Genomic DNA, 26884 nt, shown 5'->3' on the forward strand with positions numbered 1-26884 from the left:
TTCATGTCAATTTGACTCCAAATTGTATGGAATCTAAATAAAATAAAATATAAAGATAAATCAAAATTAGGTTCTGCACACACTAGATTAGAACAAAATATAAAGATAAATCAAAATATCTACGTGTGTTAATTTATCTTTGTATTAAGCCGACATATGATTTGTATCAGCTTAACATGATTTTAAACCACACGTACTTATGCATTTAGACTTGATCTGAAATAAATCTGGACCGTCCAAAGTACTTTTGAATGGTGAGATTGAGCGCTGCTGAATGCTGACAGCAACCCCAAGTCCATGTGAGTAGTACTCCTCTTTTATTGAAAAATGATAGGCAGCACAAAAAACCATAATCGACTACTAGGATGTTTATTAGTTTGGATTGGCTAATGATGGCGTGATGACATTAACGAGATAATAGATAAGAGACGCATCAGAAAAATAAATAAAATCAACTTGGGTGGAGTCTTGGGCCATATTTTCAACAACAATTTTGGACTGCAACGTAACTTATTGCGTTTTGACAAGTCGTTCACACTAAGCAACAAGTTTTGCATCTCATCTACGACTTATTGGTCGGTGGAAATAACTCGACATTTATTTTCAACAACTTATTAGTTGGTGGGAACAACTTGACATTTTTTAACAAGAAGAAGTGAATCTCAAGGTATTGCCTACTGGAAACACCTCTTAATCTAAAAAATTACTGTGGTGACATCCAACTCAAAATCAATTGATGAAATGTAGTAGCTCTAGATTTATAAGGCCAATTTGGGTGGCTAGCTGTGTTTGGATGAGTTTTTGAGAAATTTTTTGAGGTTACAAGTGGAGAGAGAAATGTGAGTAATGATTGGAAGTAGGGGCAATGAGTGGAGAGAGATAGAGCGAGAAATGAGAATAATATAATAATTGAAGATATGGGTAGTAATTGGAGAGTAATAATTGAAAGTATGAGTAATAAATATTTTCTAGAAAATTTCCTTTCGTATCCATTTTTCAATTAACTTTCATCAATGATGAAATAGTGGAATGCCATTTGGAATTGGATACAGTCTGATGATGTGGCACCAATAGCGAAGCCATTTTTGGGTTTCTTTTGTTTTGCACCGCTGGACTTGCTCTAACATTCCGAATCTCATGTTCATATTAGCCCCAGCCCCCAACCAAATACTGCTTTAATGAAGATGCGGTCTTTAGCCCATCTGATGGTGCAACGTGGCTTTCAAGGGGTAGATTTTCAAACCCTTTTGATTGTTAACCCACCAGTTCACCCTCTAATGAGGAAAAAGAAATTAAGCACTGCTTTAATGAGGAAAAATGATGTTGATTGTTGTGTGCCAATTTTAGGTTGCTTGATAATCTAGAATTTTGAGACCACGCAATCAAAAAGTCTGTTACCGTCACATGGATCATCAATGGAGGAGGCCAATTTATACCGTTAACCCTATTAATGAACATGAGTATTTATGTATATGTTGAAACTTGAAAGCCTTAATTTTCAACTTGAAATACTTTCGGCTTATTCAACAGACGAGATTTGGATCATTCAACAGACACATCTCTTTTCCACTTAATAATGTTTCACGACACCAGCGAGGTGATAGATAAACAGGTGGAATTCGGTGGCAATCTTTGTGAAGAAATATACTTAGAGTTAATGTGAACGGCAAAGGATGCTCCAAAATTCAAAGTGCTTGCATGTACAGGTGGCCTTCTCACCATCCCACAAGACCTTGTGCTTTTGACTACACTTGTCCTTGTAATATTGCAACACATTGAATTGTGGATGCATGTTAAAAGTCCATGGAATGTGAAAAGGCAAAAAAAAATGGAAGGATCCAAATGAATTGTGGAGGGAAAAAAGAAAAACTATTTGAATACACAAACCTTTACCCGACCAGTTGTCTACTGGAGGTTTATTTGATTGGGAAAAAGGAACCAATTAATATTGGGAGGGGATCGATGAGCCGAAAGGTTTTGGGAGGGAAGGGGTGTATATTTGGTGGGGGTATTTCAGTCCAAAACAAAAAAGTTGATCCTTTCAAAAACAATAAATGAAGAGTTTATGACTAGTATTTGGAACTTAGATTTTCCATACAAAAGAAATAAATGAAGAAGAATATATACTAGTGTTTATCATATGCCTATGGGGCATACGTAAACGAAACCTCCGTTCATATTTTAAATAAGTATTGTTAAAATATCTACTTATGATATTCGAATTCATGTCAATTTGACTCCAAATTGTATGGAATCTGAATAAATAAATAATAAAAAAGATAAATCAAAACTAGGTTATGCACGCACTAGATTAGAACTCGGCAAAAGATCTAGTTTCAATTTATCTTTGTATTAAGCCGACATACAATTTGTATCAGCTTAACATGATTTTAAACCACACTTATGCTTTTAGACGTGATCTGAAATAAATCCGGACCGCCCAAAGTACTTTTGAATGGTGAAATTGAGCACCATTGAATGCTGACAGAAACCCCAAATCCATGCGAGTAGTACTCCTCTTTTATTGAAAAATGAAAGGCAACACAAAAAACCATAATCGACTACTAGGATGTCTATTAGTTTGGATTGGCTAATGATGGCGTGATGACATTAACGAGATAATAGATAAGAGACGCATCAGAAAAATAAATTAAATCAACTTGGGTGGAGTCTTAGAGCAAGTTTACCGGTGGATATGCATATTACATTGTGAACAGTTCACAATTCTATTTTAACTATTAATTTTTTTTTTTACAACTTCATCAATACTATCTATTTTACCTACCACTAGTTAAATTATATATTTCTCACTCTTTCCCTATCATCTTTATCATTTTTTTTTATTTCCGCAACTGGCCGGTTGCAGAAAAATGAGGGAGGAGAGAGCAGAAAATAATATTTTTATCCTTACCTGGTGAATAGTTGTTAGGTAGAAATAGCTATCAACTGTTCAAAAAGGAAAAACAGAGTCATGTTTGCAGAACCTGCTGCAAGGTTGTTTTAGTGCCTTAATGAAGTAAAATAGTTACAAATGTTGGTTTTGCTAAGCTGATAAACTTGCTCTTGGGCCATATTTTCAATAACAATTTTGGACTACAACGTAAATTATTGCGTTTTGACAAGTCGTTCACACTAAGCAACAAGTTTTGCATCTCATCTGCAACTTATTGGTTGGTGAAAACCACTCGATATTAATTTTCAACAACTTATTGATTAGTGGGAACAACTTAACAATTTGGACTACAACGTAAATTATTGCGTTTTGACAAGTCGTTCACACTAAGCAACAAGTTTTGCATCTCATCTGCAACTTATTGGTTGGTGAAAATAACTCGACATTAATTTTCAACAACTTATTGATTAGTGGGAACAACTTAACATTTTGGACTACAATGTAAATTATTGCGTTTTGACAAGTCGTTCACACTAAGCAACAAGTTTTGCATCTCATCTGCAACTTATTGGTGGTGAAAACAACTCGACATTAATTTTCAACAACTTATTGATTAGTGGAAATAACTTAACATTTTTAAACAACAAGAAGTGATTCTTAAGGATTTGCCCACCGGAAACACCCCTTAATCTAAAAAATGCAAGAACATGGGGTTTGTAGTGCTGATTTTGCTCTCTTTTTCTCTGCATCTATCTTTGATCGATTTCCTCCAAAAGGTGGGGGGGGGGGGGGGGGGGGGGGAAACCTGACGATTTCTGAAATTTATCGTCAACTTTTGGGAGCTGTTAATAAGTCGAAGGGGAAGGGTCGGTGGTGGTCAAATTACGAGATTTCAGAAATTCTAAGAAATGTGTTGTGTTCATAAATATTTACTATTTACACTCTATTAGCTCTAGAAACTACAACCGTGTGTGTACATGTATATATACAAAAAAATTGGCCTAACCGAAATGGTAACGATATTTTATTTGCAAAGAGTGCCACATGATACTTCAGAAACACCCAATAATTGGCCTAACCGAAATGATGGAGTAGACCTTCGGGCTTAGCCCAGTTGGTCATGTGCCTTTGCGTGTGAGAGGTCTCGGATTCGATTTATGGAGAAGAGATCAACTCCTTGGTGGTTTTTATTAACTAGTAGTAACTAGTACAAAAAGTCGTTGGGGACTCATCAGTGAACAGGTCCCAACTATGCATTAAATGATTGGTGGAAAAACATGACACAAGTCAAACCCTAACCTTGGTCCTTATACTAGTTTATGGACTAAAATGCTTAGCAGCATAAGGAGATGGTCCGGCGCTATTGTCGGTAGATCGTCTGTATGATATTGATTGGTACCAATATTATTTCTGAATGCTTAGCGTAGGGTCAATGCTCAGCGGGGTCAATTCCTAGTGAAGTTGATTGTTGTGAAAATTTTAGGTTTGCTCTCAATGCTAAGTGAAGGGTCAATAAATGTTGAAATTTGAAACTTCGCAATCAAAAGCACTCCCCGTTCCTGTTTACCTTCTTTTTTTCAATTTTTAAATATAATGAAAATGAAAAATATTTTTTTAATTTTTTTTTGCAACGTATAAAAGATCTCAATGAAATCTATCAAATAAGATCCATATTGATAGAAAAATTATTTGCATAAACACATAATTTTTTAACTTGAAATTACCTTCTTTTTCGAAAAATACTTTTTCCAAAAACCGGAACACCCATCACATGGATCATCAATTAATGGGGAAGGCCAACAGTACTTAGGCCCCTTTCCACATTTCAAAATAAATACTTAAAAAATAAAAATTTATTTTCAAATTTAAAAATAATGAGTCTACGAATACAATTTTTCAATTTTTTTTGCAGGGTTTGATAGATCAAACAAGATCCATATTACATTTTTTTTTCCAGTAAATTTATTATTTTTAAACTTGAAAATTACAAATAAATACTTTTTTTTAAGGGGCTAAACCAAAACACCACCTTAACCCTATAAATGAACAAGTACATCTATGTATGTTGAATTAATGACTTGTTTTCAACTTGAAATTGGAAAACGATTACGGTAGAGTTGCTCACCAATCGCCAGTAATGTCGTCGTGCCAGTGTGTTTAGCAAGTAATTATTTTTTACCCAATAAGAACCATAGTTCTGAATACCGTTTCGGATAGAGTATCGATTTTCCTACTGGTACGGTATGTATCGGTACCGGTCAGGTACCGGGTACCGTTTCAGATTTACCGCAACTACAATATATATAATAATTATATATAATTATAATTCAAAAAAATCCCCCATATCATACAATTCATGATAAAATATCTCTAGTCCCACATTGCTTAGTTACAAAACTCTTTTTCACTTTAAATGACTTTACACACTAGTGAACTTGTGAATGAGGACCCAATGAGAGGTCTCGCGTGCTCGGAAAAATGTGCCGTGGCCGAAAGCAATTTGGAAAAAATGATTCGGAACCCAATTAACCAGGTGCGCGTCACGGGTTATTCGTGCGCGGGGGGGGGGTGCAAATCCGGGATCTGAGCCTCACGCACGTACTATGGTTAAGCCCATGTTTTGCTAAAATTTTGAAAAACGTTTTTTTATTTTTTTGGGAAAAAAATCCTGAAACGTTTTTTTTGGGGACCAGAAAAGAATAACGTAACGTAAAAAAAAATACACTTGGCAAAATTTCGGCCGGTATCGGTATTTTCCGAAAAGTCCGGTACCGACTGGTAAGAACCGGTATTGGGACTGGAACAAAATTGGGGGTTTAGGGTACCGGTTCTTCGTAAAAACGGTACGTACCGGCCGGTACGGAACGGTATCAATAACTATGATAAGAACCCGTATTCCACTAACTTTTTACCTTTTTATTTCTACCTCCAAAATCTGTTCCATTTTTTTGATTGTTTATATCTTTCAATTTATAATGAATTTCATGATTTTGCGAACTTCGTATAATAAAACTAATTGGAATTCTATCAAATAAGATTCATATTGCATATTTTTTGAGATTCATATTGAAAGATTTAAACAATAAAAAATGACACACCGAATAAGTACTTGTTTCTTAAGAACCCTTAGTGGAACAAATAAATTCTTATTTCCCCTTCCAAAAACTCAAAATAAGTACTTAATTTTTAAGGGGTCTTAGGCCCCGTTTCAGAAACCTTCTTAAAAAATAAGTAATTATTTTGGAATTTCTCAAAGAAAAATAAGAAGGGTTGTTCCACAAAATCCAAATAAACAGTTTATTTCACATTTTCAAACTCAAAAATAATGTAAATGAAAAATAATTTTTCAATTTGTTTTGCACCCTATTAAAGATCTCGATGAGATTTATCAAACAAGATCCATATTGACAGGAAAATTATTTGCGTAAGTATATGATTTTTGAGCTTGAAATTGTCTTCTTAAAAATTAAGTATTTATTCACTCTTTTGATGAACATACCTTATTGTTAGACAAAAAATAAGTTCTTAAACCCGTTCTAGAACGGGGAACGAGGTTAGATATGTGTGCAACTTGTATGTAAAACAGTGTAAGCAGGACCGCGGCTCAAAAATTTGAATCTTAAAGCGACAGTTTGAAGTTGGGCCTATGATCACTTTTCTTACGTAGCACTGTGGTGTGAATTTTTTTTATTATTTAAAATTGATTTCCCTAACGTTTTGAGATTCAATCGTTTTTAATTGAAATCTGTTTACTTGAATTCTGTTAATAATTCCTTTTGAATTGATGGTATAGCCTGTCCCCTTAATAATTTCTTTTTACCATTGTAAAAATTGCGTAATTATTTGCGTAAACACATGATTTTTGAGCTTGAAATTACATTTTTTTTTAAAAGTTCTTTTTTCAGAAACCGGAACGGCGCCTATCATATTTTTTAAAATCTTGTTTTCGCAAATGCGAAAATTACGTGAAATAATCATCCTTTTGTTGTGTGAGTATGTTTAGATTAATTATTTTTCAGTCTGGAAAAATTAAAAGTAACAATTTTGACGTAAAGGCCTTTAGAAAATGGGGCCTAAAGTAAAGGTTTGGTGAAGCCGGCCCTGTGAGTGAGTTAATACAGACAATTAGGATGTTTAGCGTGGATTGGCGCATGACGGTGTGACAACATTTACCTATTGTAGTCGAATGCATTAACACTAGTTGTTGACTTTGGTGGTCAATCTATAGGAGACCAGCTCTAAGTGGATCTCTCATTAGTGGACGGTACCCATAAAAATTTGGTGAAAAACTTACAAATGCGAAAAAAAATTTTAAATAAGGACAAAATTTTCAGATTTAAGTTAAATTCAAAAGAATGGGGCCAAACAAATATCATACTCAATGTGTGCATGCCTTTAAATTCAAATTCCAGGGGCTTTCACACGACAGACATATGATCAGTCAAAGGAGACTGTGAGAAAGATTCTAGGAATTAATTTGGGGATACTTAAAGAATCATCCTAGAACTCACTCTCTTTAAGATCTCATCCTGCTCAATTTTGGAATTTATGTTTTTATCCTCACTCTTTTTCAATTCCGGAAGTGCCCTTATATATATATATAAAATGCCTCTCGTCCCGCGAAAGAACTAGCGATCAGTGGTCATTCAATTCCTAAAATTTCGACAAATTTTTAAGATTTCCTTATCTGGTGCAACCGTTCCCATAAGGGATGAAAACCCCTTCCCATTATCACCAAATTCAAAACAAATCTGTCTCGCAAACCGTCTCCCATCCCTCCGATGACTATCCCCGTTGCAAATCCGTCCCCCATCCCCATCGTGCATCCCCATCGACGTCCTCCACATCCCCGTCCTCGTCGTTTTCATCCCTGTCCCTGTACGCTGCATCCATGTTGGCGGAGTAGCGGTGTTGGCAGCAACAACAGCAGGAGGAAGACGGAGATGCCGACTGGAAAGCCACCATCGATTCTGTCGCCTTCGCCGCCACTACTAATCGCACGTCTACTGATGACCGACAGCAATAACCAGGTGTTTCGAGAGGATTCGCGAAATGAGAATGAAAAAGTTTTGGTCTTTGAAATGAACCATGGCAGGCTATTTCCAACCAAAACGATACCTTGTTTGCTGTTTTTTTTTCTTCCTAAATTTATTGAACCGTAATGATCAATTTGGTTCGTGGTTTAAATTATGTAATGGCATGTGTAATGGTTACGTAGTAAAGTAGAAATTGGAATTTTTTTGGTTGTTTTGTCAGATTCCATGAATTCTTATGTTTTCATGGATAAGAATTGTATTACGTGCTTCTGTGTTGGTGATAAAGTGGTCATGTTTTATGAAAATAACAAAATAAGTTGACAACATTTTTTGTGAATTACAGGTATTGGCCAACTAGACATGATAAAATAGTCATGTTTTATGAAATTAACATGATAAGTTGACTACATTTTTGCATGTATTGATAATGTTAAAATGCTCATATATTAACCCAAAAAGCTTGTATTTTTAATTGATTTTATTCCATGAAATATGGTTAATTTTCCATCAAAACAAGTGTTATCGTTATCAGCGTTTCATGGTTAAATTACCATGTCGATTTCAACGTTTCATGACCACTCGTAATCTAGCTTGAAACCGATTTAATAAACATGACATAACCAATCATATTAAAATTACCAAAAAATCATGATATATATGATTGTTTCGATGCTATTTAATTTGAAATATAAAAGTAATAGCATAAAAAATAAAAGTAATAAATCATATTTAAATTTACCAAATCCCACTGAATTAGGAAAACAATCCAATCCAATTCTACTAAATTGGAAAAATAATCCAATACAATCCTACTAAAAAATTAGGAAAGCAATAAACATATTATATTTATATCATAGTGAAAATGGTAAGAAAGGTAATTCACACACTAAGACAATGAAAACATAAACATGAAAAAAAAGCGGGATGAATTCTTACATGGTATGGATAAAGAGAATGGATATTTAGATATTCCATTAATACTCGTACGCATACTAACCATGTATTATCTCCAAAGAAAAAAAAGATTGAAAAGAAAAAGATACCAAATGAACTATCGAAGTCCTGTGAACCATTGGGTCTTTGATCACAAGTTGCGCTTGAAGCTATTTGGTTAAAGACACGTCTGTATGAACGTCACGCATCGCGTCGCCCACTAAAAAAAAGGGAAATCAAATGAGAATGCAGTTGGCGTTGGTTACTCCTTTTTCCTTTGGCTTGGAAAATATCTTCCCGAATTATACAAATCTCAACTCTGTTTCCAATACTGTTTCCAAACCGTTACAAAATTAAAAATCTCCACAAAATCATAATCCCACTCGCCTGTGGACAGAACCGCATTCCGAAATGACCATAACGCCCTCTGCTTTCACAGGTGTTGGACAGGAAGCGCGAGTTTGATTCCATTCTCATACTCGCGAGTATGGACAAATAAAAAAGCACGAGGACCCTCTCGCTTTTTGCCCCGCCATTTCTGTCTTCCCCGGTACAATTAATGCGCGCCCCCCCCCCCCCCCCACACGAAATGCAGAGAAAGACAGACGATCTACAGGGATAAGACAGCTATACAGAGAGAGAGAGAGAGAGAGAGGGAGGGTGGGAGGGGCCGGGCCATAAATGCAGAGCTGAACCACCATTATTAACACATGCGAAGGAAGTTGTAGTATAAAGTAAAAACAAAACTTGAATGAACTTCCAACCACACTCCTTCGAACTCTACCAGAATTCCTGTCCGTTCCGGACCTAGGGTTTTTCTTCCGATGTGGTACCCGGCGGAGAACCTGTCGAGATCGGCGTCGCTCCGGGAGGAGAGCTGCGGCGAGGAGGAGGATGAGCTGCGGTGGGCGGCGCTGGAGCGGCTGCCGACGTACAGGAGGGTGCGGAAGGGGATTTTTAGGAACATTGCGGGGGATTCGAGGGAGATCGATGTGGAGAAGCTTGAGGTGCAGGAGCGGAAGGTGGTGTTGGATCGGCTGGTGAGTTCCGTTGACGATGACTGCGAGTCGTTCTTCGATCGGATGCGGCGCCGTTTCGACGCGTGAGTAAATTGGATTAACTTGATCACGAACTACACCTGGGCTGTAATTGGTTGAGATGAGAATGCAATACTTTCCATTAAAAAAAGACGTGCAATTTTTTTTTTATACAAAAATAAAGTGTTTTGTTCATATTTTTTTTTTAAAATTCCGCACCACATTAAAGGACTAATTGAGATCTATCTTTAATTTGGTGCATAGAAATTTGAAAAATCATGTATGCAAGTGCTTTATTTTTTAATCCGAAAATTGCACTTCGTAGGCAACTATCGAAATGGGACGGAAAGTAGGTGTCATAGTGTTGTGTGCGTTGACGCGTGAGTAATTGGATTTCCCTGTTTCGTTGGGTTTTGAAGGGGATTTTTGAGCTTAATAGGTTGAGAGAGATAGAGAAATTTTATTAGAGACTGTGCCAAATTAAAGAACTAATCGAGATCTATCATTAATTTATTGCGAATCATTAATTTATTGTGAAGAAACTTGAAGAATCATGTACGCAAGTGCTTTATTTTTTGACCCGAAAATTGCACGTCTCTTCATAGGCGACTATGAAATTGGGACGGAGAGTGTTGATGTGTGTGTTGATTCTGTACACTAAGTAAATTATCAGACTTTTACTGTAGGATATATATATATATATATATATATATATATATATATATATATATATATATATATATATATATATATGACAATCACTGGTATTTGGGCCAATTTACGAACGAGCACATTGCCTAATTTTGGATTAATCACACCGTCCACTAGCGGGTCTCAATTAAATCCGGAGCATGTTTTGAACTTGAAATCCTAGGAGGGAGTAAGCTGTCCCATGGCTTGAGCACCAAACCAACCCTTAGTTACCTGCAGGAGCATATTACTTGATAGTTGATACAGGCATATGCAACGAGATCTATGGAATCAGATACATATTTTCAAAATTATGACATTATGGCTCTAAAAACCCTTTCAGAAGTTTTTCGCGATATTAGAAGATTCTCAGTTTCTGAAACTTTCATGGTTGTCAAATTTCAGCTCAATGATAGTGCAATAGGGAAAATTTCGGGTTTGTTGACGTGTTTGGATATGATTCGTATGCGTAGACCTATGACGAGGGCATTTTAGGAATATAAAAGGAGAAAAAAGGACTTTGTTACCTAAGATTCAATGGATGGCTGCCAAAGGACTTACGTTCGAATTCCAAACTAATGGAGCAACATTGGCAGCTGTTCACACCGCTGGTCGACTCTTACTTTGTTTTTTGGTTTATGATTTCCTTATTTGGTACCTGGGACAGTTTGTTAATTGAATTGGTTATTAAGAAGTAAGAAGTTGAAGAAACTCGCTTCAACTAAGTTAGTAAATTAATTTGGGTCCAGCTCAGTTCCGTGGCTAATTATGTTCAAGAAAGGAACAAAGACATTTCACATAATTACTTGCCAAAAAAAATACAATTCATGATCATTCTTTACACCAGTTCAATTTATAGTCAACATGGTGCGAGTAAGCTGGCTCGGACACCTGGTTATAAATAAGAAAAAAAAAACCCGGTGGAACACTTTTGGTCTATTGCCGTTCCAGTTAGTTGTGACCGGTCTGAGCGTCGTTTGATTTCAATGAAACATTCATTTTGATACACTTTAACGTTGATGATCTCATTTGCTTACTATGTTCTCGAGAGTTTAGAATATTTGGATTCTGAATTTGTCAATTTGATTATAATCGGGAATTCAAAAAGGTCAGTTTAGCTTACTCTGTTTGGCATTGCAGAGTTGATCTCGATTTTCCAAAGATTGAGGTTCGATTTCAGCATTTGACAGTGGATTCCTTTGTCCATGTTGGAAGCAGAGCACTGCCGACTATTCCGAATTTCATTTTCAATATGACCGAGGTAATATTTTATGAAACTACTCATCGACATAAGTTATTGTCCTTCACAGTTGTCTCACACTTTATTTGCTTTTTTGGTAATCTATCATCTAGGCTTTGTTAAGGCAGTTGCGCATATACCCGGGCAGGAGAAAAAAGCTGGTGATCTTAGATGATGTTAGTGGGATTATTCGGCCTTCAAGGTGCATATAGAATTTTAGTTTCATCTGCTTTTTGGCGAGTAATTGGTCTCGAGTTGATTAGGTAAATTTGCTTTTACCAGATTAACGCTGCTTTTGGGTCCTCCAAGCTCGGGAAAGACAACACTGCTTTTGGCTCTTGCTGGCCGTCTTGGACCCGATTTGCAGGTATGAAAATTCTGTCTTGGATGGAATTTGACAACTTGTACTTTTATTCTCATGCCACACTTAATCCACTAACATAGAAAAATTCCCCATGAATAAATAATCTGAACCGTTTGCCAGGATGTGATGATGCTCATAAACAAAGTATCGTGTATTCTGAGACAGTTGATGACTGCATCGCTGACTGCTAATAAATTACTAGAAGAGGGGAATTTAAGTCTTTAGAAAACTTTTTATGCATCTCGGCATAAGTTTTTTTTTGGCATAAGTAGACTTGAATCTTCTCCACATTATCTAAGTGAACATTTCCTCAGTTTTGTATGTATGCATCTAGTTTTCTAACTCTGAATGCATGCCTTATGAGGTATATTTTCTGCTAATGGCTGTTTAATACCTTGATTACTTTGAAGATTTCAGGGAAAATTACATACAACGGGCATAGTTTGAATGAGTTTGTTCCTCAAAGAACATCTGCTTATGTCAGTCAACAAGATATGCATGTGGCAGAGATGACAGTTAGAGAGACTCTTGATTTCTCTGCTCGATGTCAGGGTGTTGGATGTAAATATGGTATACCCTGGAAGTTTTCTTCTTCTTTGTGTCTGTGTACATGTGGACGTCACCTGTATGCTGAGCCTTAATGTGTCCAACAGATATGCTTGTGGAACTTTCACGAAGAGAGAAGATAGCTGAAATAAAACCAGATGAAGATCTGGATATACTTATGAAGGTACATTTGTTTCCTATGCAGGCTATACTTCTTGCAGTGCAAATTATTGTATTTGACTTCATACTGCGATAAATTTGTTCCTTCTTTTTCCAAAGGCATTAGCTTTGGGAGGTGTAGACCCTGGCCTTGCTGTGGAGTACATTTTAAAGGTATGTCTAGATTTTCATTTCTTAGGTGTACATCGTATTTTGATTCAAACAGTCTTGGTTTAAGTTTCTCTGAACCTGCACAATTTACCGATTTACTAGGAAATTATCCTACAATACTAAAATTTATGTGACAGATTTTAGGGTTGGACATTTGTGCTGACACGCTGGTGGGAGATGAAATGCTGAAAGGAATTTCAGGGGGACAGAAGAAACGACTTACAACAGGTGTGCTTGTATTTTTATGTTCCTTGCATTCTCGGATATAGCAAAACTACACGGGCACGTTTGACTGTCAGGGATTATTTTTAGGAAGGATTGGATAAGATGGGATTAAGGATTGGGATAGAGGGGACAAGTGGAGTTGACGGGATAATAGATGGGATTCTATGGATACCTCGATTAGTTGTACTGTATTTTGTTAGAGTGGGATAAAGATGATAGTAGTTTATTTTTGACCATTGGATGTGAAGGGTATCTAATCTGGATGGGCGGGACCAGGTGATACCACCCTGAGGGTGGTATTAATTAGTTGTGACAAATACCGGACTATAAATAAAGAGGGAACATGTGGGTTCCCATATTCCCCCTAATTAAAATCCCGCCTTCTAGTCTAGGGAATCACACGTGCCCCGTGTGTTTACTTTTGCTGACATGGAAGAGCTGGTTTGCAGGTGAATTATTAGTTGGTCCATCTAGAGTGTTGTTCATGGATGAAATTTCCACTGGGCTTGATAGTTCAACTACTCACCAAATCATCAAGTACCTCCGGCATTCAACTTGTGCACTTGATGGCACCACTGTTATTTCGCTGCTTCAACCTGCTCCCGAGACATATGAGTTGTTTGATGATATCATACTCTTGTGCGAGGGCCAAATTGTTTATCAAGGGCCTCGTCATGCTGCACTGAACTTTTTTGCATTCATGGGTTTCAATTGTCCTGAGCGGAAGAACGTGGCTGACTTTCTTCAGGAAGTAAGTATTAGATCTGGGTACATGATTTTTTGCTCTTTTATGGTATGTAACTTTGTTTAATTCCTGTTACACAGGTGGTGTCAAAGAAGGACCAAGAGCAGTATTGGGCTGTTCCTGAAAGCCCTTATCGGTACATACCTGTGGTAAAGTTTGCTGAAGCTTTTCGTTCATTTCATGCTGGGAAGAATTTATCGGAGGAACTGAATGTTCCATTTGATAGACGTTATAATCATCCAGCAGCCTTGTCCACTTCTTCTTATGGTGTGAGGAGGCGAGAACTTCTCACTACCAGCTTTAACTGGCAGTTGCTACTGATGAAAAGAAATTCATTCATCTATGTTTTCAAATTTGTTCAGGTAAGGTTGGCGTATCCCTTTTGGTTAAATTCATTAAGCTCACATCCACACCACTGTCCTCCGTACTCTACGTGGGTGACCCGGGTGGGAAATTCGAGAGAGCAATATCTTTATGAAAATCAGTTTGTTTGGAAATCAATAGAAACATGGACAAACTGTATTTTATTTCTACCTTACGAAAGTTTGGTAGGGTATGTTGGATAGGGTTGGAGGTGAGGTAAACACTAAATTAGCTTTTACAATCCCCGCCATGTATTTTTATTTTCATGATTAATATTTACTGTTTTCCAGCTTCTTTTTGTTGCTACGGTCACTATGACTGTTTTTTTCCGCACAACGCTGCATCATAACACGGTTGATGATGGGGGCCTGTATCTTGGGGCACTGTACTTTGCTATGGTTATGATGCTTTTTAATGGATTTACGGAGGTCTCAATGTTGGTAGCAAGGCTTCCAGTTCTTTACAAGCATAGGGACTTGCACTTCTACCCATGCTGGGCTTATACACTTCCTTCTTGGATCTTGAGTATCCCAACTTCACTTATAGAGTCTGGTCTCTGGGTGGCTCTGACATATTATGTGATTGGATTTGATCCTAACATCATTCGGTAAGGCTTATGCTGAGATGCAATTTTGCATGTGTTGACTTGGATACTACGCATTCAATTCTAATATTCCAATCTGCAGGTTCTTGCGCCAGTTCCTTTTATACTTCTTTCTGCACCAAGCGTCTTTAGCTCTTTTTAGAGTGATGGGCTCCCTTGGTCGAACAATGATAGTTGCTAACACATTTGGATCTTTCGCCATGATGGTTGTCATGGGTCTTGGTGGATATATTATTTCAAGGGGTAAGTGGATAGCTGTTATGTTCTTAATTTCTTTCATCTGTGTAACCGAATGCTTATTCATTTTTCTCATTAAGACAGACAGTATCTCACGTTGGTGGATCTGGGGCTTTTGGATTTCGCCCTTAATGTATGCTCAAAATGCAGCTTCTGTGAATGAATTACTTGGGCATTCTTGGAATAAGGTGATATTTTTCAGAACAGCTGTTCAGTTTTCTCCAACAATCATTGGGAATGTAGTTGAATTTCTCTTAATTTGTCTCATAGTATTGACCTAGGTGACAGATACTATTAACTGTATACAAGATTTAAGGAGGTTGAAATGCAAATGTCGTTTAGTGTGCCTGTAACAATATTTATGCCTGCGTCTCCGTTGCTCGGATTTGTTAGATCTTTCCTCTGTTTATTAATTTTTCTTTCTTGACCGATATGTTCATGCAGAGATCTGGAAACCAGGATAACCTGTCTTTAGGTGAGGCGGTGCTCAAAGTACGAAGTCTGTTTCCGCAGAGTTACTGGTATTGGATCGGTGTTGGTGCATTGCTTGGATACACTGTTCTATTCAACATCCTTTTCACAATTTTCCTGACTTACCTCAATCGTAAGACATGTCATTTTTCTGAGTCCAATATTTTTTGGTCACACAAAAGAGCCAAAGAAGTAGTCATCAAAGGTGGTAACATAGTGAAAAAGGAAATGATCGTGTCTCGTATTTCTTTGTAAAACATATTTGTATAGCTTTGGGGAAGCGTCAAGCTGTTGTTTCCGAGGAAGAACTCCAGGAGAGAGAGCGGAGAAAAAAAGGCGAACCTGTCATTATTCAGCTAAGACAGTTCTTGCAGCATTCAGGCTCGCTAACAGGTATATATGCACATTTGAAATCTCTCTCCCCCCATATCAATTTGTGACAGAGAATTTACTTTTCTCTTTGTCTTAAATTACTTCTCAGCAAAAAGTTTTAACCAGAGGGGCATGGTTCTACCATTTCAACCACTTTCCATGTCTTTCAGCAATATCAATTATTACGTGGACGTGCCTGTGGTGTGTATCTTCCCCCTTTCTCCACACATTTGTTTGATAGTCAATTAGAGCAAAACAGTTATTGTCAAGTTATCATTCCAGGAACTGAAGCAGCAGGGCATAGTGGAAGACAGATTGCAATTGCTGGTTAATATTACTGGAGCATTCAGGCCTGGCGTGCTTACTGCTTTGGTTGGAGTAAGTGGTGCTGGGAAAACCACCCTCATGGATGTGCTAGCTGGTAGAAAAACTGGTGGAATCATCGAAGGGGGCATAAGTATATCTGGCTATCCTAAAAAGCAAGAAACTTTTGCGAGAATATCTGGTTACTGTGAGCAGAATGACATTCACTCCCCTTGCTTGACTGTTCGTGAATCACTTCTATTCTCTGCCTGGCTCCGATTACCACTTGATGTTGACTTAGACACACAGAAGGTAATCTTTGTTTCTTTAGGTAAATAACAAATGGAATGAATATGTGATAAGTGGCGTGGTGCTAAATTCTCAGGCTTTTGTTGAGGAGGTGATGGAGCTTGTGGAGCTCGCTCCATTAAGTGGGGCATTAGTTGGTCTTCCTGGAGTTGATGGTTTGTCAACGGAGCAAAGAAAGCGATTGACTATAGCAGTTGAACTGGTTGCAAACCCTTCGATAGTTTTCATGGATGAACCTACATCAGGCTTAGATGCGAGGGCTGCAGCCATTGTGATGAGGACTGTGAGGAATATTGTTAACACTGGTCGAACAATTGTGTGCACAATTCACCAGCCCAGCATCGACATATTTGAATCATTTGATGAGGTCCTTGTCTCTAAATTTGATAAACAGCTTCTTTCATTTCTTGAGAATTACCTATCTGCTTTGTTTGTATACATAATACAAGGATACCACACACTGTACTAATGGTCCACACTAAGTTATTCCCAGTGGCATGAATATGGACCCTCAGCTCATAAATGAGGTAGGATAATTTTCTGACCTATCCACATAGGAAGATAGGATATGTACATGCCAGAAAATTTTCGAAAAATAGGACATGAACATAAGACCCTGCCAGTGGAACTTGCATTTTTCGTCATACCAAAAACCTCTTTGTATCTGCTTCTTTATGTCAATTTTTAAGTTGATAATTTGCTAAACTTCCCATATAGTGCCTCTTTTTAATGTTGTTCTATCACTTTTGTTTTTCATGTTTATCATTGCTCTTTAAAGTTGTAAAGCAGAACATGGTTGAGCTCTGTCATTACTGTTTAGACTTAATTTTGTTATTCTGCAGTATAATTTCCCGACATAATGCACCAAAATTTGTTTATGGTGATGCAAACTGATTCTCGCCCATTCTCATCTGACTTTGCAGCTCTTATTTATGAAGCGCGGGGGAGAGGTTATTTATGCAGGTCCACTTGGCCCCAAATCTTGCAAGCTTATTGACTATTTTCAGGTTAAAAAGTTGTTCCCCAGTCTAGACCACTTCCAATATGAGTTGTTTTACATCTGTTAGGTGTTAAACTGGTTTCGAGTCCATCCTTAGTCCAATAGTACTATAGTAGTATGTAAATTTGTTTTGTAGGCAGTTGAAGGAGTACCTAAGATCAGACCTGGATATAATCCCGCTGCATGGATGTTAGATGTTACTTCATCAGGAGAAGAAAACCGTCTTGGTGTGGATTTTGCGGAAGTTTACAGACGATCAAATTTATTCCAGTATGTGCAGTTTCCATGAGCTTCGAGTTGAATATTTTTTTTTACAGTTTTATTTTCTTAATCCATCTATGTGACTTCTTTCTTTTTCAGACATAATAGAGAGCTGGTTGACAACTTGAGCAAACCAAATAGAGAGTCAAAGGATTTGAACTTTCCAACAATGTATTCTAAGTCATTCTATGATCAATTTCTGGCTTGTATTTGGAAGCAAAATCTGTCTTACTGGCGAAACCCACAGTACACTGCAGTTCGCTTCTTCTATACTGTCATCATCTCACTGATGCTTGGAACTATCTGTTGGAGATTTGGTTCTAAAAGGTGTACTGCTGATGTATCTCTGAAATTCATCTTGCTGATATATCTCTGAAATTCATCTTGCTGATATATCTCTGAAATTCATCTTTTCTGCTTATGCATATGCACATTTTGTATTATCTGTTTCTCTTTTTTACTCATATTCCTCTGAGAAATCTCATTGACTCAACCAATTGAGAGTCCTATAAATCTTATGAAAAGATTACTTAGTACAATGGGGGGTAGGGCTAAAATAGTCCATAAGTCAAGGCTGTGAAATTGAGTACTATTAGTTGACTTCAATGAGTTGGACAAGGCAATGTTTGATTTCACCTTGAATTTGGATCGTCCTATTGATACTGTTGCCCTTTATGTTCCATTTTCTAAACGAAGAACAATAGGTGCTTCATCAAATTTCTGAGCAAAGAACGATAGGTGCTTCACCAGCCTATCTTTGATAAATATAGATTGAAAGATTCTACCTTCTTTCTTTCCCACAAATTATTTTCTATAGTTGATTTTTTCTTTTTTCTCCCTCCTTAAGTAAGTTCCTTTCCTTGTGTTCTCAAGGGTTTTTTTTTGGGTAAATGTGTTCTCGAAGTTAGTCTTTTTACTTGCTTTAGACTTTTCTTCTGGTTCTTTAGGGACACACAGCAGGAGATATTCAACGCAATGGGGTCCATGTATGCAGCAGTTCTGTTTATTGGAGTCACCAATGGCACTTCTGTCCAACCTGTTGTATCAATTGAAAGATTTGTTTCGTATAGAGAAAGAGCAGCAGGAATGTATTCAGCTCTTCCATTTGCATTTGCTCAGGTCTCCTTTGTCTTTTCGTTATTTTTTGGTTCAACTCTTTTGGTTGACATTCTTCAAAACATTTTTGATCCTCTTTGAAAGAATCCATTTTTATGAAATCACCAGAAGAACGTTTTCACCAAAATAACTCCATGTGAAAGCCATGAGAGTTTGTGTTTTTAGAACCAAAATTTTGAAATATCATATAAAACTTATTCTGAATCATATCTTGCATAGAAGGCAGGATTTGTGGAGGAAGAATAAGAGGAAAGGGATTCAAATGAAACTAATTTCCCCCCCTATTTTGCCTTGGTTTTCTTTTTCCTCTAATCCAAGATCCAAAAGCAAGGCCCTCAGCCTACTTACCAATTCTGTATCTACCTTCTGCATGCAGGTTGCGATTGAGTTCCCTTATGTGCTTGTTCAGACACTTACTTACTGCATAATATTCTACTCCCTGGCCTCATTTGAGTGGACACTTGAGAGATTTAGTTGGTACACATTCTTTATGTATTTCAGCGTTCTATACTTCACCTTTTTTGGAATGATGACTACGGCTATCACACCCAATCATAACGTGGCTGCCATCATCGGTGCTCCATTTTATATGCTCTGGAACCTATTCAGTGGGTTGATGATTCCTCACAAGGTAATGGATTTATTCTCATTCCCTCCTTTTGTTTCATTATTGTAGGGATTGTTTTGTTGAAACAGTTAGCAATCTCTCACCGGTTTAATTAGGGTCATGCACTAGTTAGTGGCTTTAATAGGTTGCTAATCTTTCAATGGTGAGGCCTTGTTTCGTTCAGTTTTCATTGAAAACCTGTTTGGTTGACGGTTTTCAAAATAGACATTTGGAGTTTTTGGGGAGAAAACAACCTTTTTTTGTGAAAATATTAAATAGTCGTCTTTTGAAAATAGTTTCTGCCAAGAAATGAGATTATGGGAAAGTAATCAGTACTTTTGTAAACCGCTTCTGAGAACTGTTCAGCCAAGTGCAGAAAATTGCAGCCAAATAATGTAGAAATACTTGTTTACAATGAGTATAGTCGTGGAATGGTTCTGATTATCATTTAGTTTATGTTTGGAGTCATTCAGTTGAATCCGGCTCTCTCTCTCGGCCACACAAGCTTAGGGATTTTTCTTTGTTCCTCTCTTCTTGTTTCTGAAAGTAATAAACAGTTTTCTACTTTTCTTCAGATTATACCGATATGGTGGCGATGGTATTACTGGGCGAACCCGGTAGCCTGGAGCCTCTATGGCCTTCTAGTTTCTCAATATGGGGACAGGAATGAACTTGTGAAGCTATCCAATGGAGGGCAATTGGTTCCCATAAGGGTATTAGTAAAGGAAGTGTTTGGATTCAGGCATGACTTCCTCGGCATTACTGCCTTTATGGTGTTTGCTTTTTGCCTGATGTTTGCATTGATTTTCTCTTACGCAATAAAATCCTTTAACTTCCAAAAGAGATGAAGTGGCATACGAGCAATGATGCTGAGACTATGGTGTATAAATATGTTTTCTTGTCGTGTCCATAGCAGGTTATAGAGTGAAATTGATAGCCCAAAACCTTTTGTTTTTTTTCCCTGTTTAAGGATATAATAATTGTGCCTGATTAAAAAAAGGACATGATATTTGTGTTTAAGGCATCAATCTTGTCTTGATTTGGAGGATTATTCGGTAATATACATATTGTAAAGTCACTGCCTCCTGCATACTGCGGAGAAGATGTACTTGGATGTAGTGAAGCAATTTTGATCTTTTCTTGTATCCATTTCTTCAAAATCTTGTCATCTCAGTAATTCATATCTTCAAAATCTTCATATTTTGAAAGAGAGAGAGCGTGGGGATACCGAGGCTTGAACCCCAAAAGTGGCATATAACACCACAGGGGTGCCACTACCAGGGAAATCCTGTTCAATGTTTGTCACGGACGCTGCTATATTTTTGGCAAATGAATTATAGGCATGGACCAATGTAAGATTACACTGCGTAGACCGTAGTGATGATGGGAAAGGATGCCCGGTACCCAATCGAGCTATTTGCGTTTTGCACTTACTTGGTTCAGTGTCCGGTAGAACTTTATTGCTTGATGAAGAACATCCGTAGCTTTTGCAAGCCATTTGATCAATTGAGTTTGCCTGAAAGTTTAATGAACAATCTTGCAGCTAAAATTGAATGGAAACAAAGACCAACTATAAATGAGGACAAGTGACCTGTTGCCTTCTCATCGATATTCTCATGTACATCCTCTGTCTGCAATTTTATTGTCATTTTTTGGAGATTCGTGTCAATTTCGATCTCATATATTTTATTTTAGAAAGTGAAATTTATGAATGTGCGTTGATACTTGTGAACGAGTAAGAGCTTGTTCCACTTCTGGATTCCAATATATATATTGTTGAAGAATCAAAATATTATTACTCACATGTTTTGTGCCTTTTAAAATTGTGACTATGCTATTAATGGAGGAAACTCTCCTGGTCTCTCCCTACAAGTATAATAGCTTTTTCTCTCAAAGAATATGAAGTTCTAAGTTTCTAACCCTAAAAGTCTGTTTTAGGGCTTAAATACGCATCTGTCTCGCGTATGAGCCGCCCGGGCAGAAATTACTGAGACCTCAGAATTTCTTCGCAGGAAAATTGCCCGGGCGGCTTTCAATCCTGCTCAAGCGAATTCCCATTTTCGCCCGGGCCAATTTAAATCCCGCCCGGGCCAAATTTTCAGCAAACTTGAAAAAAACTCAGTTCTTCACACTGCCCAACACAAACACCCCCTAAACTAGGGTGACTAAGCTTTTGATGCCAAAGAGTATTATTGGAGACTCAACTTACCGAAGCAAGAGAGCTGGTGTTGGAGTGATTAGAGTTAGTTTGAAGTGGATAGAGTTTCTGAAGCCGAGGCCCCCTGTGAAAATTGTGATGGCTGTGTGTCCTAATCCTAAACAGCATTGCCAGTGCAATCAAAGGTTATAGAACAATTGTTATCTTTAGCAAAACGATAACCTGAAAGGAGTTTCTAAATAAGGCTACTTTCCGCGTGCTTGCCGCCTAGGCTAGGTTGACGTGCTAGTTTGAAATATGTTGTATTGTATTTTGGCTAGTGCGAAATAAAGGCGATTAGGTGAACAAACAATTATATTTTTCATCGCTCGATAAGAACAGATAATTTATGGACAATGATTTTCACATTCTATTTTTTGATTATGGACAATTATTATTTTCTTGTCTTTTAATAGAAAAAATACACAAAAAAGCTTCACTAACAAACTGTTAAATATGTGAGAAGAAATATTGAATTTGATTATTGAAACCATACAATGAGACCTCTATTTATACAAGAGGAGAGAGCCTAACTATGGAAAGAAAATTGTACTGATTAACTTTGGAATAAAATCATCCTAATTACAATCAAATCACAATCTCAAGATCACGATTTGATCGCGATATTATTTTGTATATGCATTTATTCTAACATCCCCCCACAAACTCAAGTAGGTTGAAAAAGCCAAGAGAAATTAGGAACATCCAAGCAAAAAGAAACCAGGAGCCACCACGCCACGCCAAGCCAAGCCAAACTCAAGTAGGTCTACCAACTTGAGTTTGAAAGAAAAAAAACGAAGAAGCATGAATCGAAAAGCCACGAGCGCTGGTTGTGAAGAGGCACGCTGCAAAAGCAACCGGAAAGCGTGGAGGAGATTGATAAAGTTACTAAGTGCCCGGCGGACGACAGCGAGGCTTAGGCCGCCAACCAAGAGCGAACACCACAGTGCCTAGATCTTATAGCTCTGATACCATGTTAAATATGAGAGAAGAAATATTGAATTTGATTATTGAAACCATACAATGAGACCTCTATTTATACAAGAGGAGATAGCCTAACTATGGAAAGAAAATTGTACTGATTAACTTTGGAATAAAATCATCCTAATTACAATCAAATCACAATCTAATCGCGATATTATTTTGTATATGCATTTATTCTAAAAAAACAAAAAACAGATTGCCGATTCGTGTGTTCCTGAGGTTGCTCCAATATTCACCATCCATAGCCTTTGGGGCTTCGACGCACGGGCCAGTCTATCGGCCGTCGGTTTTCAGCCGGGGGCATCGGAATTGATTTGGAAGTGAAATTACGGAAATATTGGCGAGGGCTGGAGCGGATGAAATGTGGCTTTGGGACTATGAGTGTTTAGACCACGGTAGTAGCCTCTTCGTTGCGCCGGTCGACTACTTGGAGGAGATAGTTAATCTCTTCGAGAAGGTTGAAGGCGGATCTCCGCGGAATGGACATTCATGATGTACCCCGAGTTCACAATTTAGTTCCCGGACCTACAACTCGTTACCCTCCTTAGAGATTTGCCGATGTATTGTCGCAAGCAACAATTCAAAAGTGAAGGTGAAATTGAATTGTAATCACGACAAGCAATCTAGGCTACAATTGTACGAGGTCACATTTTATGCAAAGTGTGCCGAACTTCACAATTGCACCTCCCATAACAACGGCAATTGCAGCAATTGCAATCAAGAGCGCCGCATGTACTTCCCGGCACCTTTGGTCTATAGTTCTCTTCCATTTTTGCCTAGTAGGAATTGTGTGTGAAGGTAGTTGAATCGTGGATTACTAGAGAGAGTACTTACAACTGTAAGCAATGTTTTTATGTATAGATCGTATTGGAATACGTATCACATATCAAGATACGTTTATTAGAAGAGTAGGAGTTTTGTTTAGTTGGACAAAATTTGGAAGAATACTAAAGACAAGAATGGGAAAGAGACAGTTGAACTCAAAACTTTTTTTTCGCTTGGTATAAAATGATTAGAACCTATCCTTATTTATACTACTCCAGGAAGAGATAGTTGAACTCAAACTTTTTTTGGCTTGGTATAAAATGATTAGAACCCATCCTTAGTTATACTACTCCATTGAAGACTCTAGTACAAAAGATATTTTCATACAAGATAAACTTTGAGGTAATTCTAGAATCACACCTGTGACTAATTTTCACAAAAAAAAAAAAAAAAAAACTCTATGATATTTCACAAGAATATTCTAGAGCTTCTAGAATTAGATATTTTAGAGTTTCTAAAATCTAGATATTTATATATTCTTCAATAATATCTTTCATATATTTGGGTTTTGTCAATTGAACTTTTTTGGACTTAACTTTCTTGCGCGAAAATACTAAATTTATTTTATTCTTCAACAACGTTAATCATAATTAATATACAAATAAAAGTACATACACCTAATAATACCAACAAAGTATGCTTACATTTTTTTAAAAAAAGTTTGTAAGATGCAAAATTTCAAGTCTCTCAACTCAGGCCTATTACATTAAAGTTTTATGTTCCCTAACAAAGACAAAACACAATCGAAGTATGATTTTTTCTTCTATGCAAGCCCTACGTTGAATTTTCATCAAATGGTTTGAAAGATGCCATAATTCGATCAAATGACTTAGATTAATGCATTTGGGATTTCGCTTCTTAAAATAAGGTCTGACTTTTTCCCAATAAGTAATTGTAGGATACATATCGAATTAGGATACATGTATAAATCGTAAGATACACAATCGTATCGTACACAACTATGACGGTAAGTATCTTAGAATTTGAGGATACGGTGTATGTCAGGTCAATACTTTGAAGTTTGAAGGTAGATCATGTATGTTTGTGCTCATCGAACCAATGGAAATTGTGTTTCTATAATTCTTCGCCGTTGTTTTGTTCTCTGCTGATATGACCACTGTAAATTGTGTTTCTATAAATAGTGTTTGGAAATATTTGCATATTTTCCGTCGCATACTCTGTTGGATTAATGAACATGCGGTATCGCGCTGTGTTTGCACCATTGTCTCCCCTGTTAGCTTTGATCTACACAATTACATTTGATTTATCTTCTACGAATTTTAGAATTGTCCCTCTTGAAATTGAGAGTCAGATGCAAGCAATACAGCAGCACGATCTTGTGGCTAATTCGTCACGATAGTTTCCTTCCTTGCTTATTAAAGAGTTGTTACCGTACTGTAGTCAGAACTTCATAATGATAGCTTAGGCCCTTCACTAATAATAGAAATGGGGAAAGGTCACTCCAAGCCGTAGATGCAAAATGTTTCGGGAATAGTTTTGAAGTTTCACCAAGGGCCAGAACAAGAGTAACGAACTAGATAATAAAGAAAATATTCCCTATAAATTCCCAGCTCAAACTAGAAAGAATATGCACTCCACAAACAGGTCTACAAAGCCCACATAGCACAGATTGCACTTAGAATTCATCTCCTTGGAATTGTCTAGGCACAAACTACTGTAAAAAAAGGACATCGGGCACTATACTGACAGCAGAATTCAAGCAACCTTTCTTGTGATCACACCACTGAATTATACTAGAGTTAATGTGTTACAGTGGTCAAATCAGGGCTCACACTGCAGTTTGCTTCTTCTATGTTGGATATTTTGTTCTAAAAGGTGTACTGCTGATACATCTCTGAATTCATCTTTTCTGCTTATGCATATGCACATACATTTTTGTATTATTTGTTTCTCTTTTTTACTGATCTTCCTCTCAGAAATCTCATTGACTCCACCAACTAAGAGTCCTATATATCTTATGAAAAGATTACTTAGGACAATGGGGGGTAGGGCTAAAATAGTCCATAAGTCAAGGCTGTGAAATTGAGTGCTATTAGTTGACTTCAATGATACTGTTGATACTGTTTGAGTTCACCTTGAATTTGGATCGTTCTATTGATACTGTTGCCCTTTATGTTCCATTTTCTGAGCGAAGAACAATAGGTGCTACTACTTCATCAACTTTCTGAGCAAAGAAGGAACGTTCTTTCTTTCCCACAAATTATTTTCTATGGTTGATTTTCTCTTTTTCTCCCTCCTCCTAAGTAAGTTCCTTATCTTGTGTTCTCAAGGTTAGTCTCTTTACTTTCTTTAGACTTATTCTCCTGGTTCTTTAGGGACACACAGCAGGAGATATTCAACGCAATGGGATCCATGTACGCGGCAGTTCTGTTTATTGGAGTCACCAAGGGCACTTCTGTCCAACCTGTTTTATCGGGTTGAAAGATTTGTTTCGTATAAAGGAAGAGCAGCAGGAATGTATTCAGCTCTATCATTTGCAGTTGCTCAGGTCTCCTTTGTCTTTTCATTGTTTTTTGGGTTACATTCTTCAAAACATTTTTGATCTTCTTTGAAAGAATCCATTTCTATGAAATCACCAGAAGAACGTTTTTCACCTAAATAACTCCATGTGAAAGCCAGGAGAATTTGTGTTTTCAGAACCAAAATTTTGAAATGTTATATAAAACTGATTCTGAATTATATCTAGCGTAGACGGCAGGATATGTGGAGGAAGAATAAAAGGAAAGGGATTCAAATGAAACCCGCCCCCCCCCCCCCCCCCCCCCTCCTCCCTTTTCCTCTAATCCAAGATCCAAATGCAAGGCCCTCAGCTTACTTACCAATTCTGTTTCTACCTTCCTGCATGCCGGTTGCATTTGAGTTTTATGTGCTTGCTCAGACACTTATTTACTGCATAATATTCTACTCTATGGCCTCGTTTAGTGGACATTCGAGAGATTTACTTGCTGCACATTCTTTATGTATTTCACCGTTTTACACTTCGCCTTTTATGGAAGGATGTGCACATTCCATGGCCTCATTGGTGCTCCTTTTTATGTGCTCTGGATCCTATTCAGTGGATTGATGATTCCTCACAAGGTAGTGGATTTATTCTCATGCCCTCCTTTTGTTTCATAATTTCACCACATTGTAGGGATTGTTTTGTTGAAACAGTTAGCAATTTTTTTTGTGCTCA

General features: G+C 37.3%; 1 protein-coding gene across 1 annotated transcript; it reads left to right on the plus strand.

Annotated features, from left to right (window-relative positions):
• The first annotated feature begins 9569 nt into the window (after positions 1-9569).
• On the plus strand, positions 9570-20827 carry LOC131320199 (ABC transporter G family member 32-like). The gene is made up of 24 exons (XM_058350818.1): positions 9570-9964; positions 11730-11850; positions 11943-12031; positions 12112-12196; positions 12604-12763; positions 12847-12923; positions 13019-13072; positions 13207-13297; positions 13744-14045; positions 14120-14401; positions 14693-15009; positions 15089-15249; positions 15328-15431; positions 15688-15847; positions 15985-16107; positions 16196-16287; positions 16369-16701; positions 16775-17065; positions 17622-17705; positions 17835-17968; positions 18059-18286; positions 18907-19078; positions 19452-19706; positions 20258-20827. Exons 1-24 carry the CDS (start codon positions 9687-9689, stop codon positions 20528-20530), a joined length of 4266 nt encoding a protein of 1421 aa, XP_058206801.1. The 5' UTR covers positions 9570-9686; the 3' UTR covers positions 20531-20827.
• Positions 20828-26884: the final 6057 nt, after the last annotated feature.

The sequence above is a fragment of the Rhododendron vialii genome, chromosome 3a (genome assembly GCF_030253575.1).
Source record: "Rhododendron vialii isolate Sample 1 chromosome 3a, ASM3025357v1".
Lineage (NCBI taxonomy): Eukaryota > Viridiplantae > Streptophyta > Magnoliopsida > Ericales > Ericaceae > Rhododendron > Rhododendron vialii.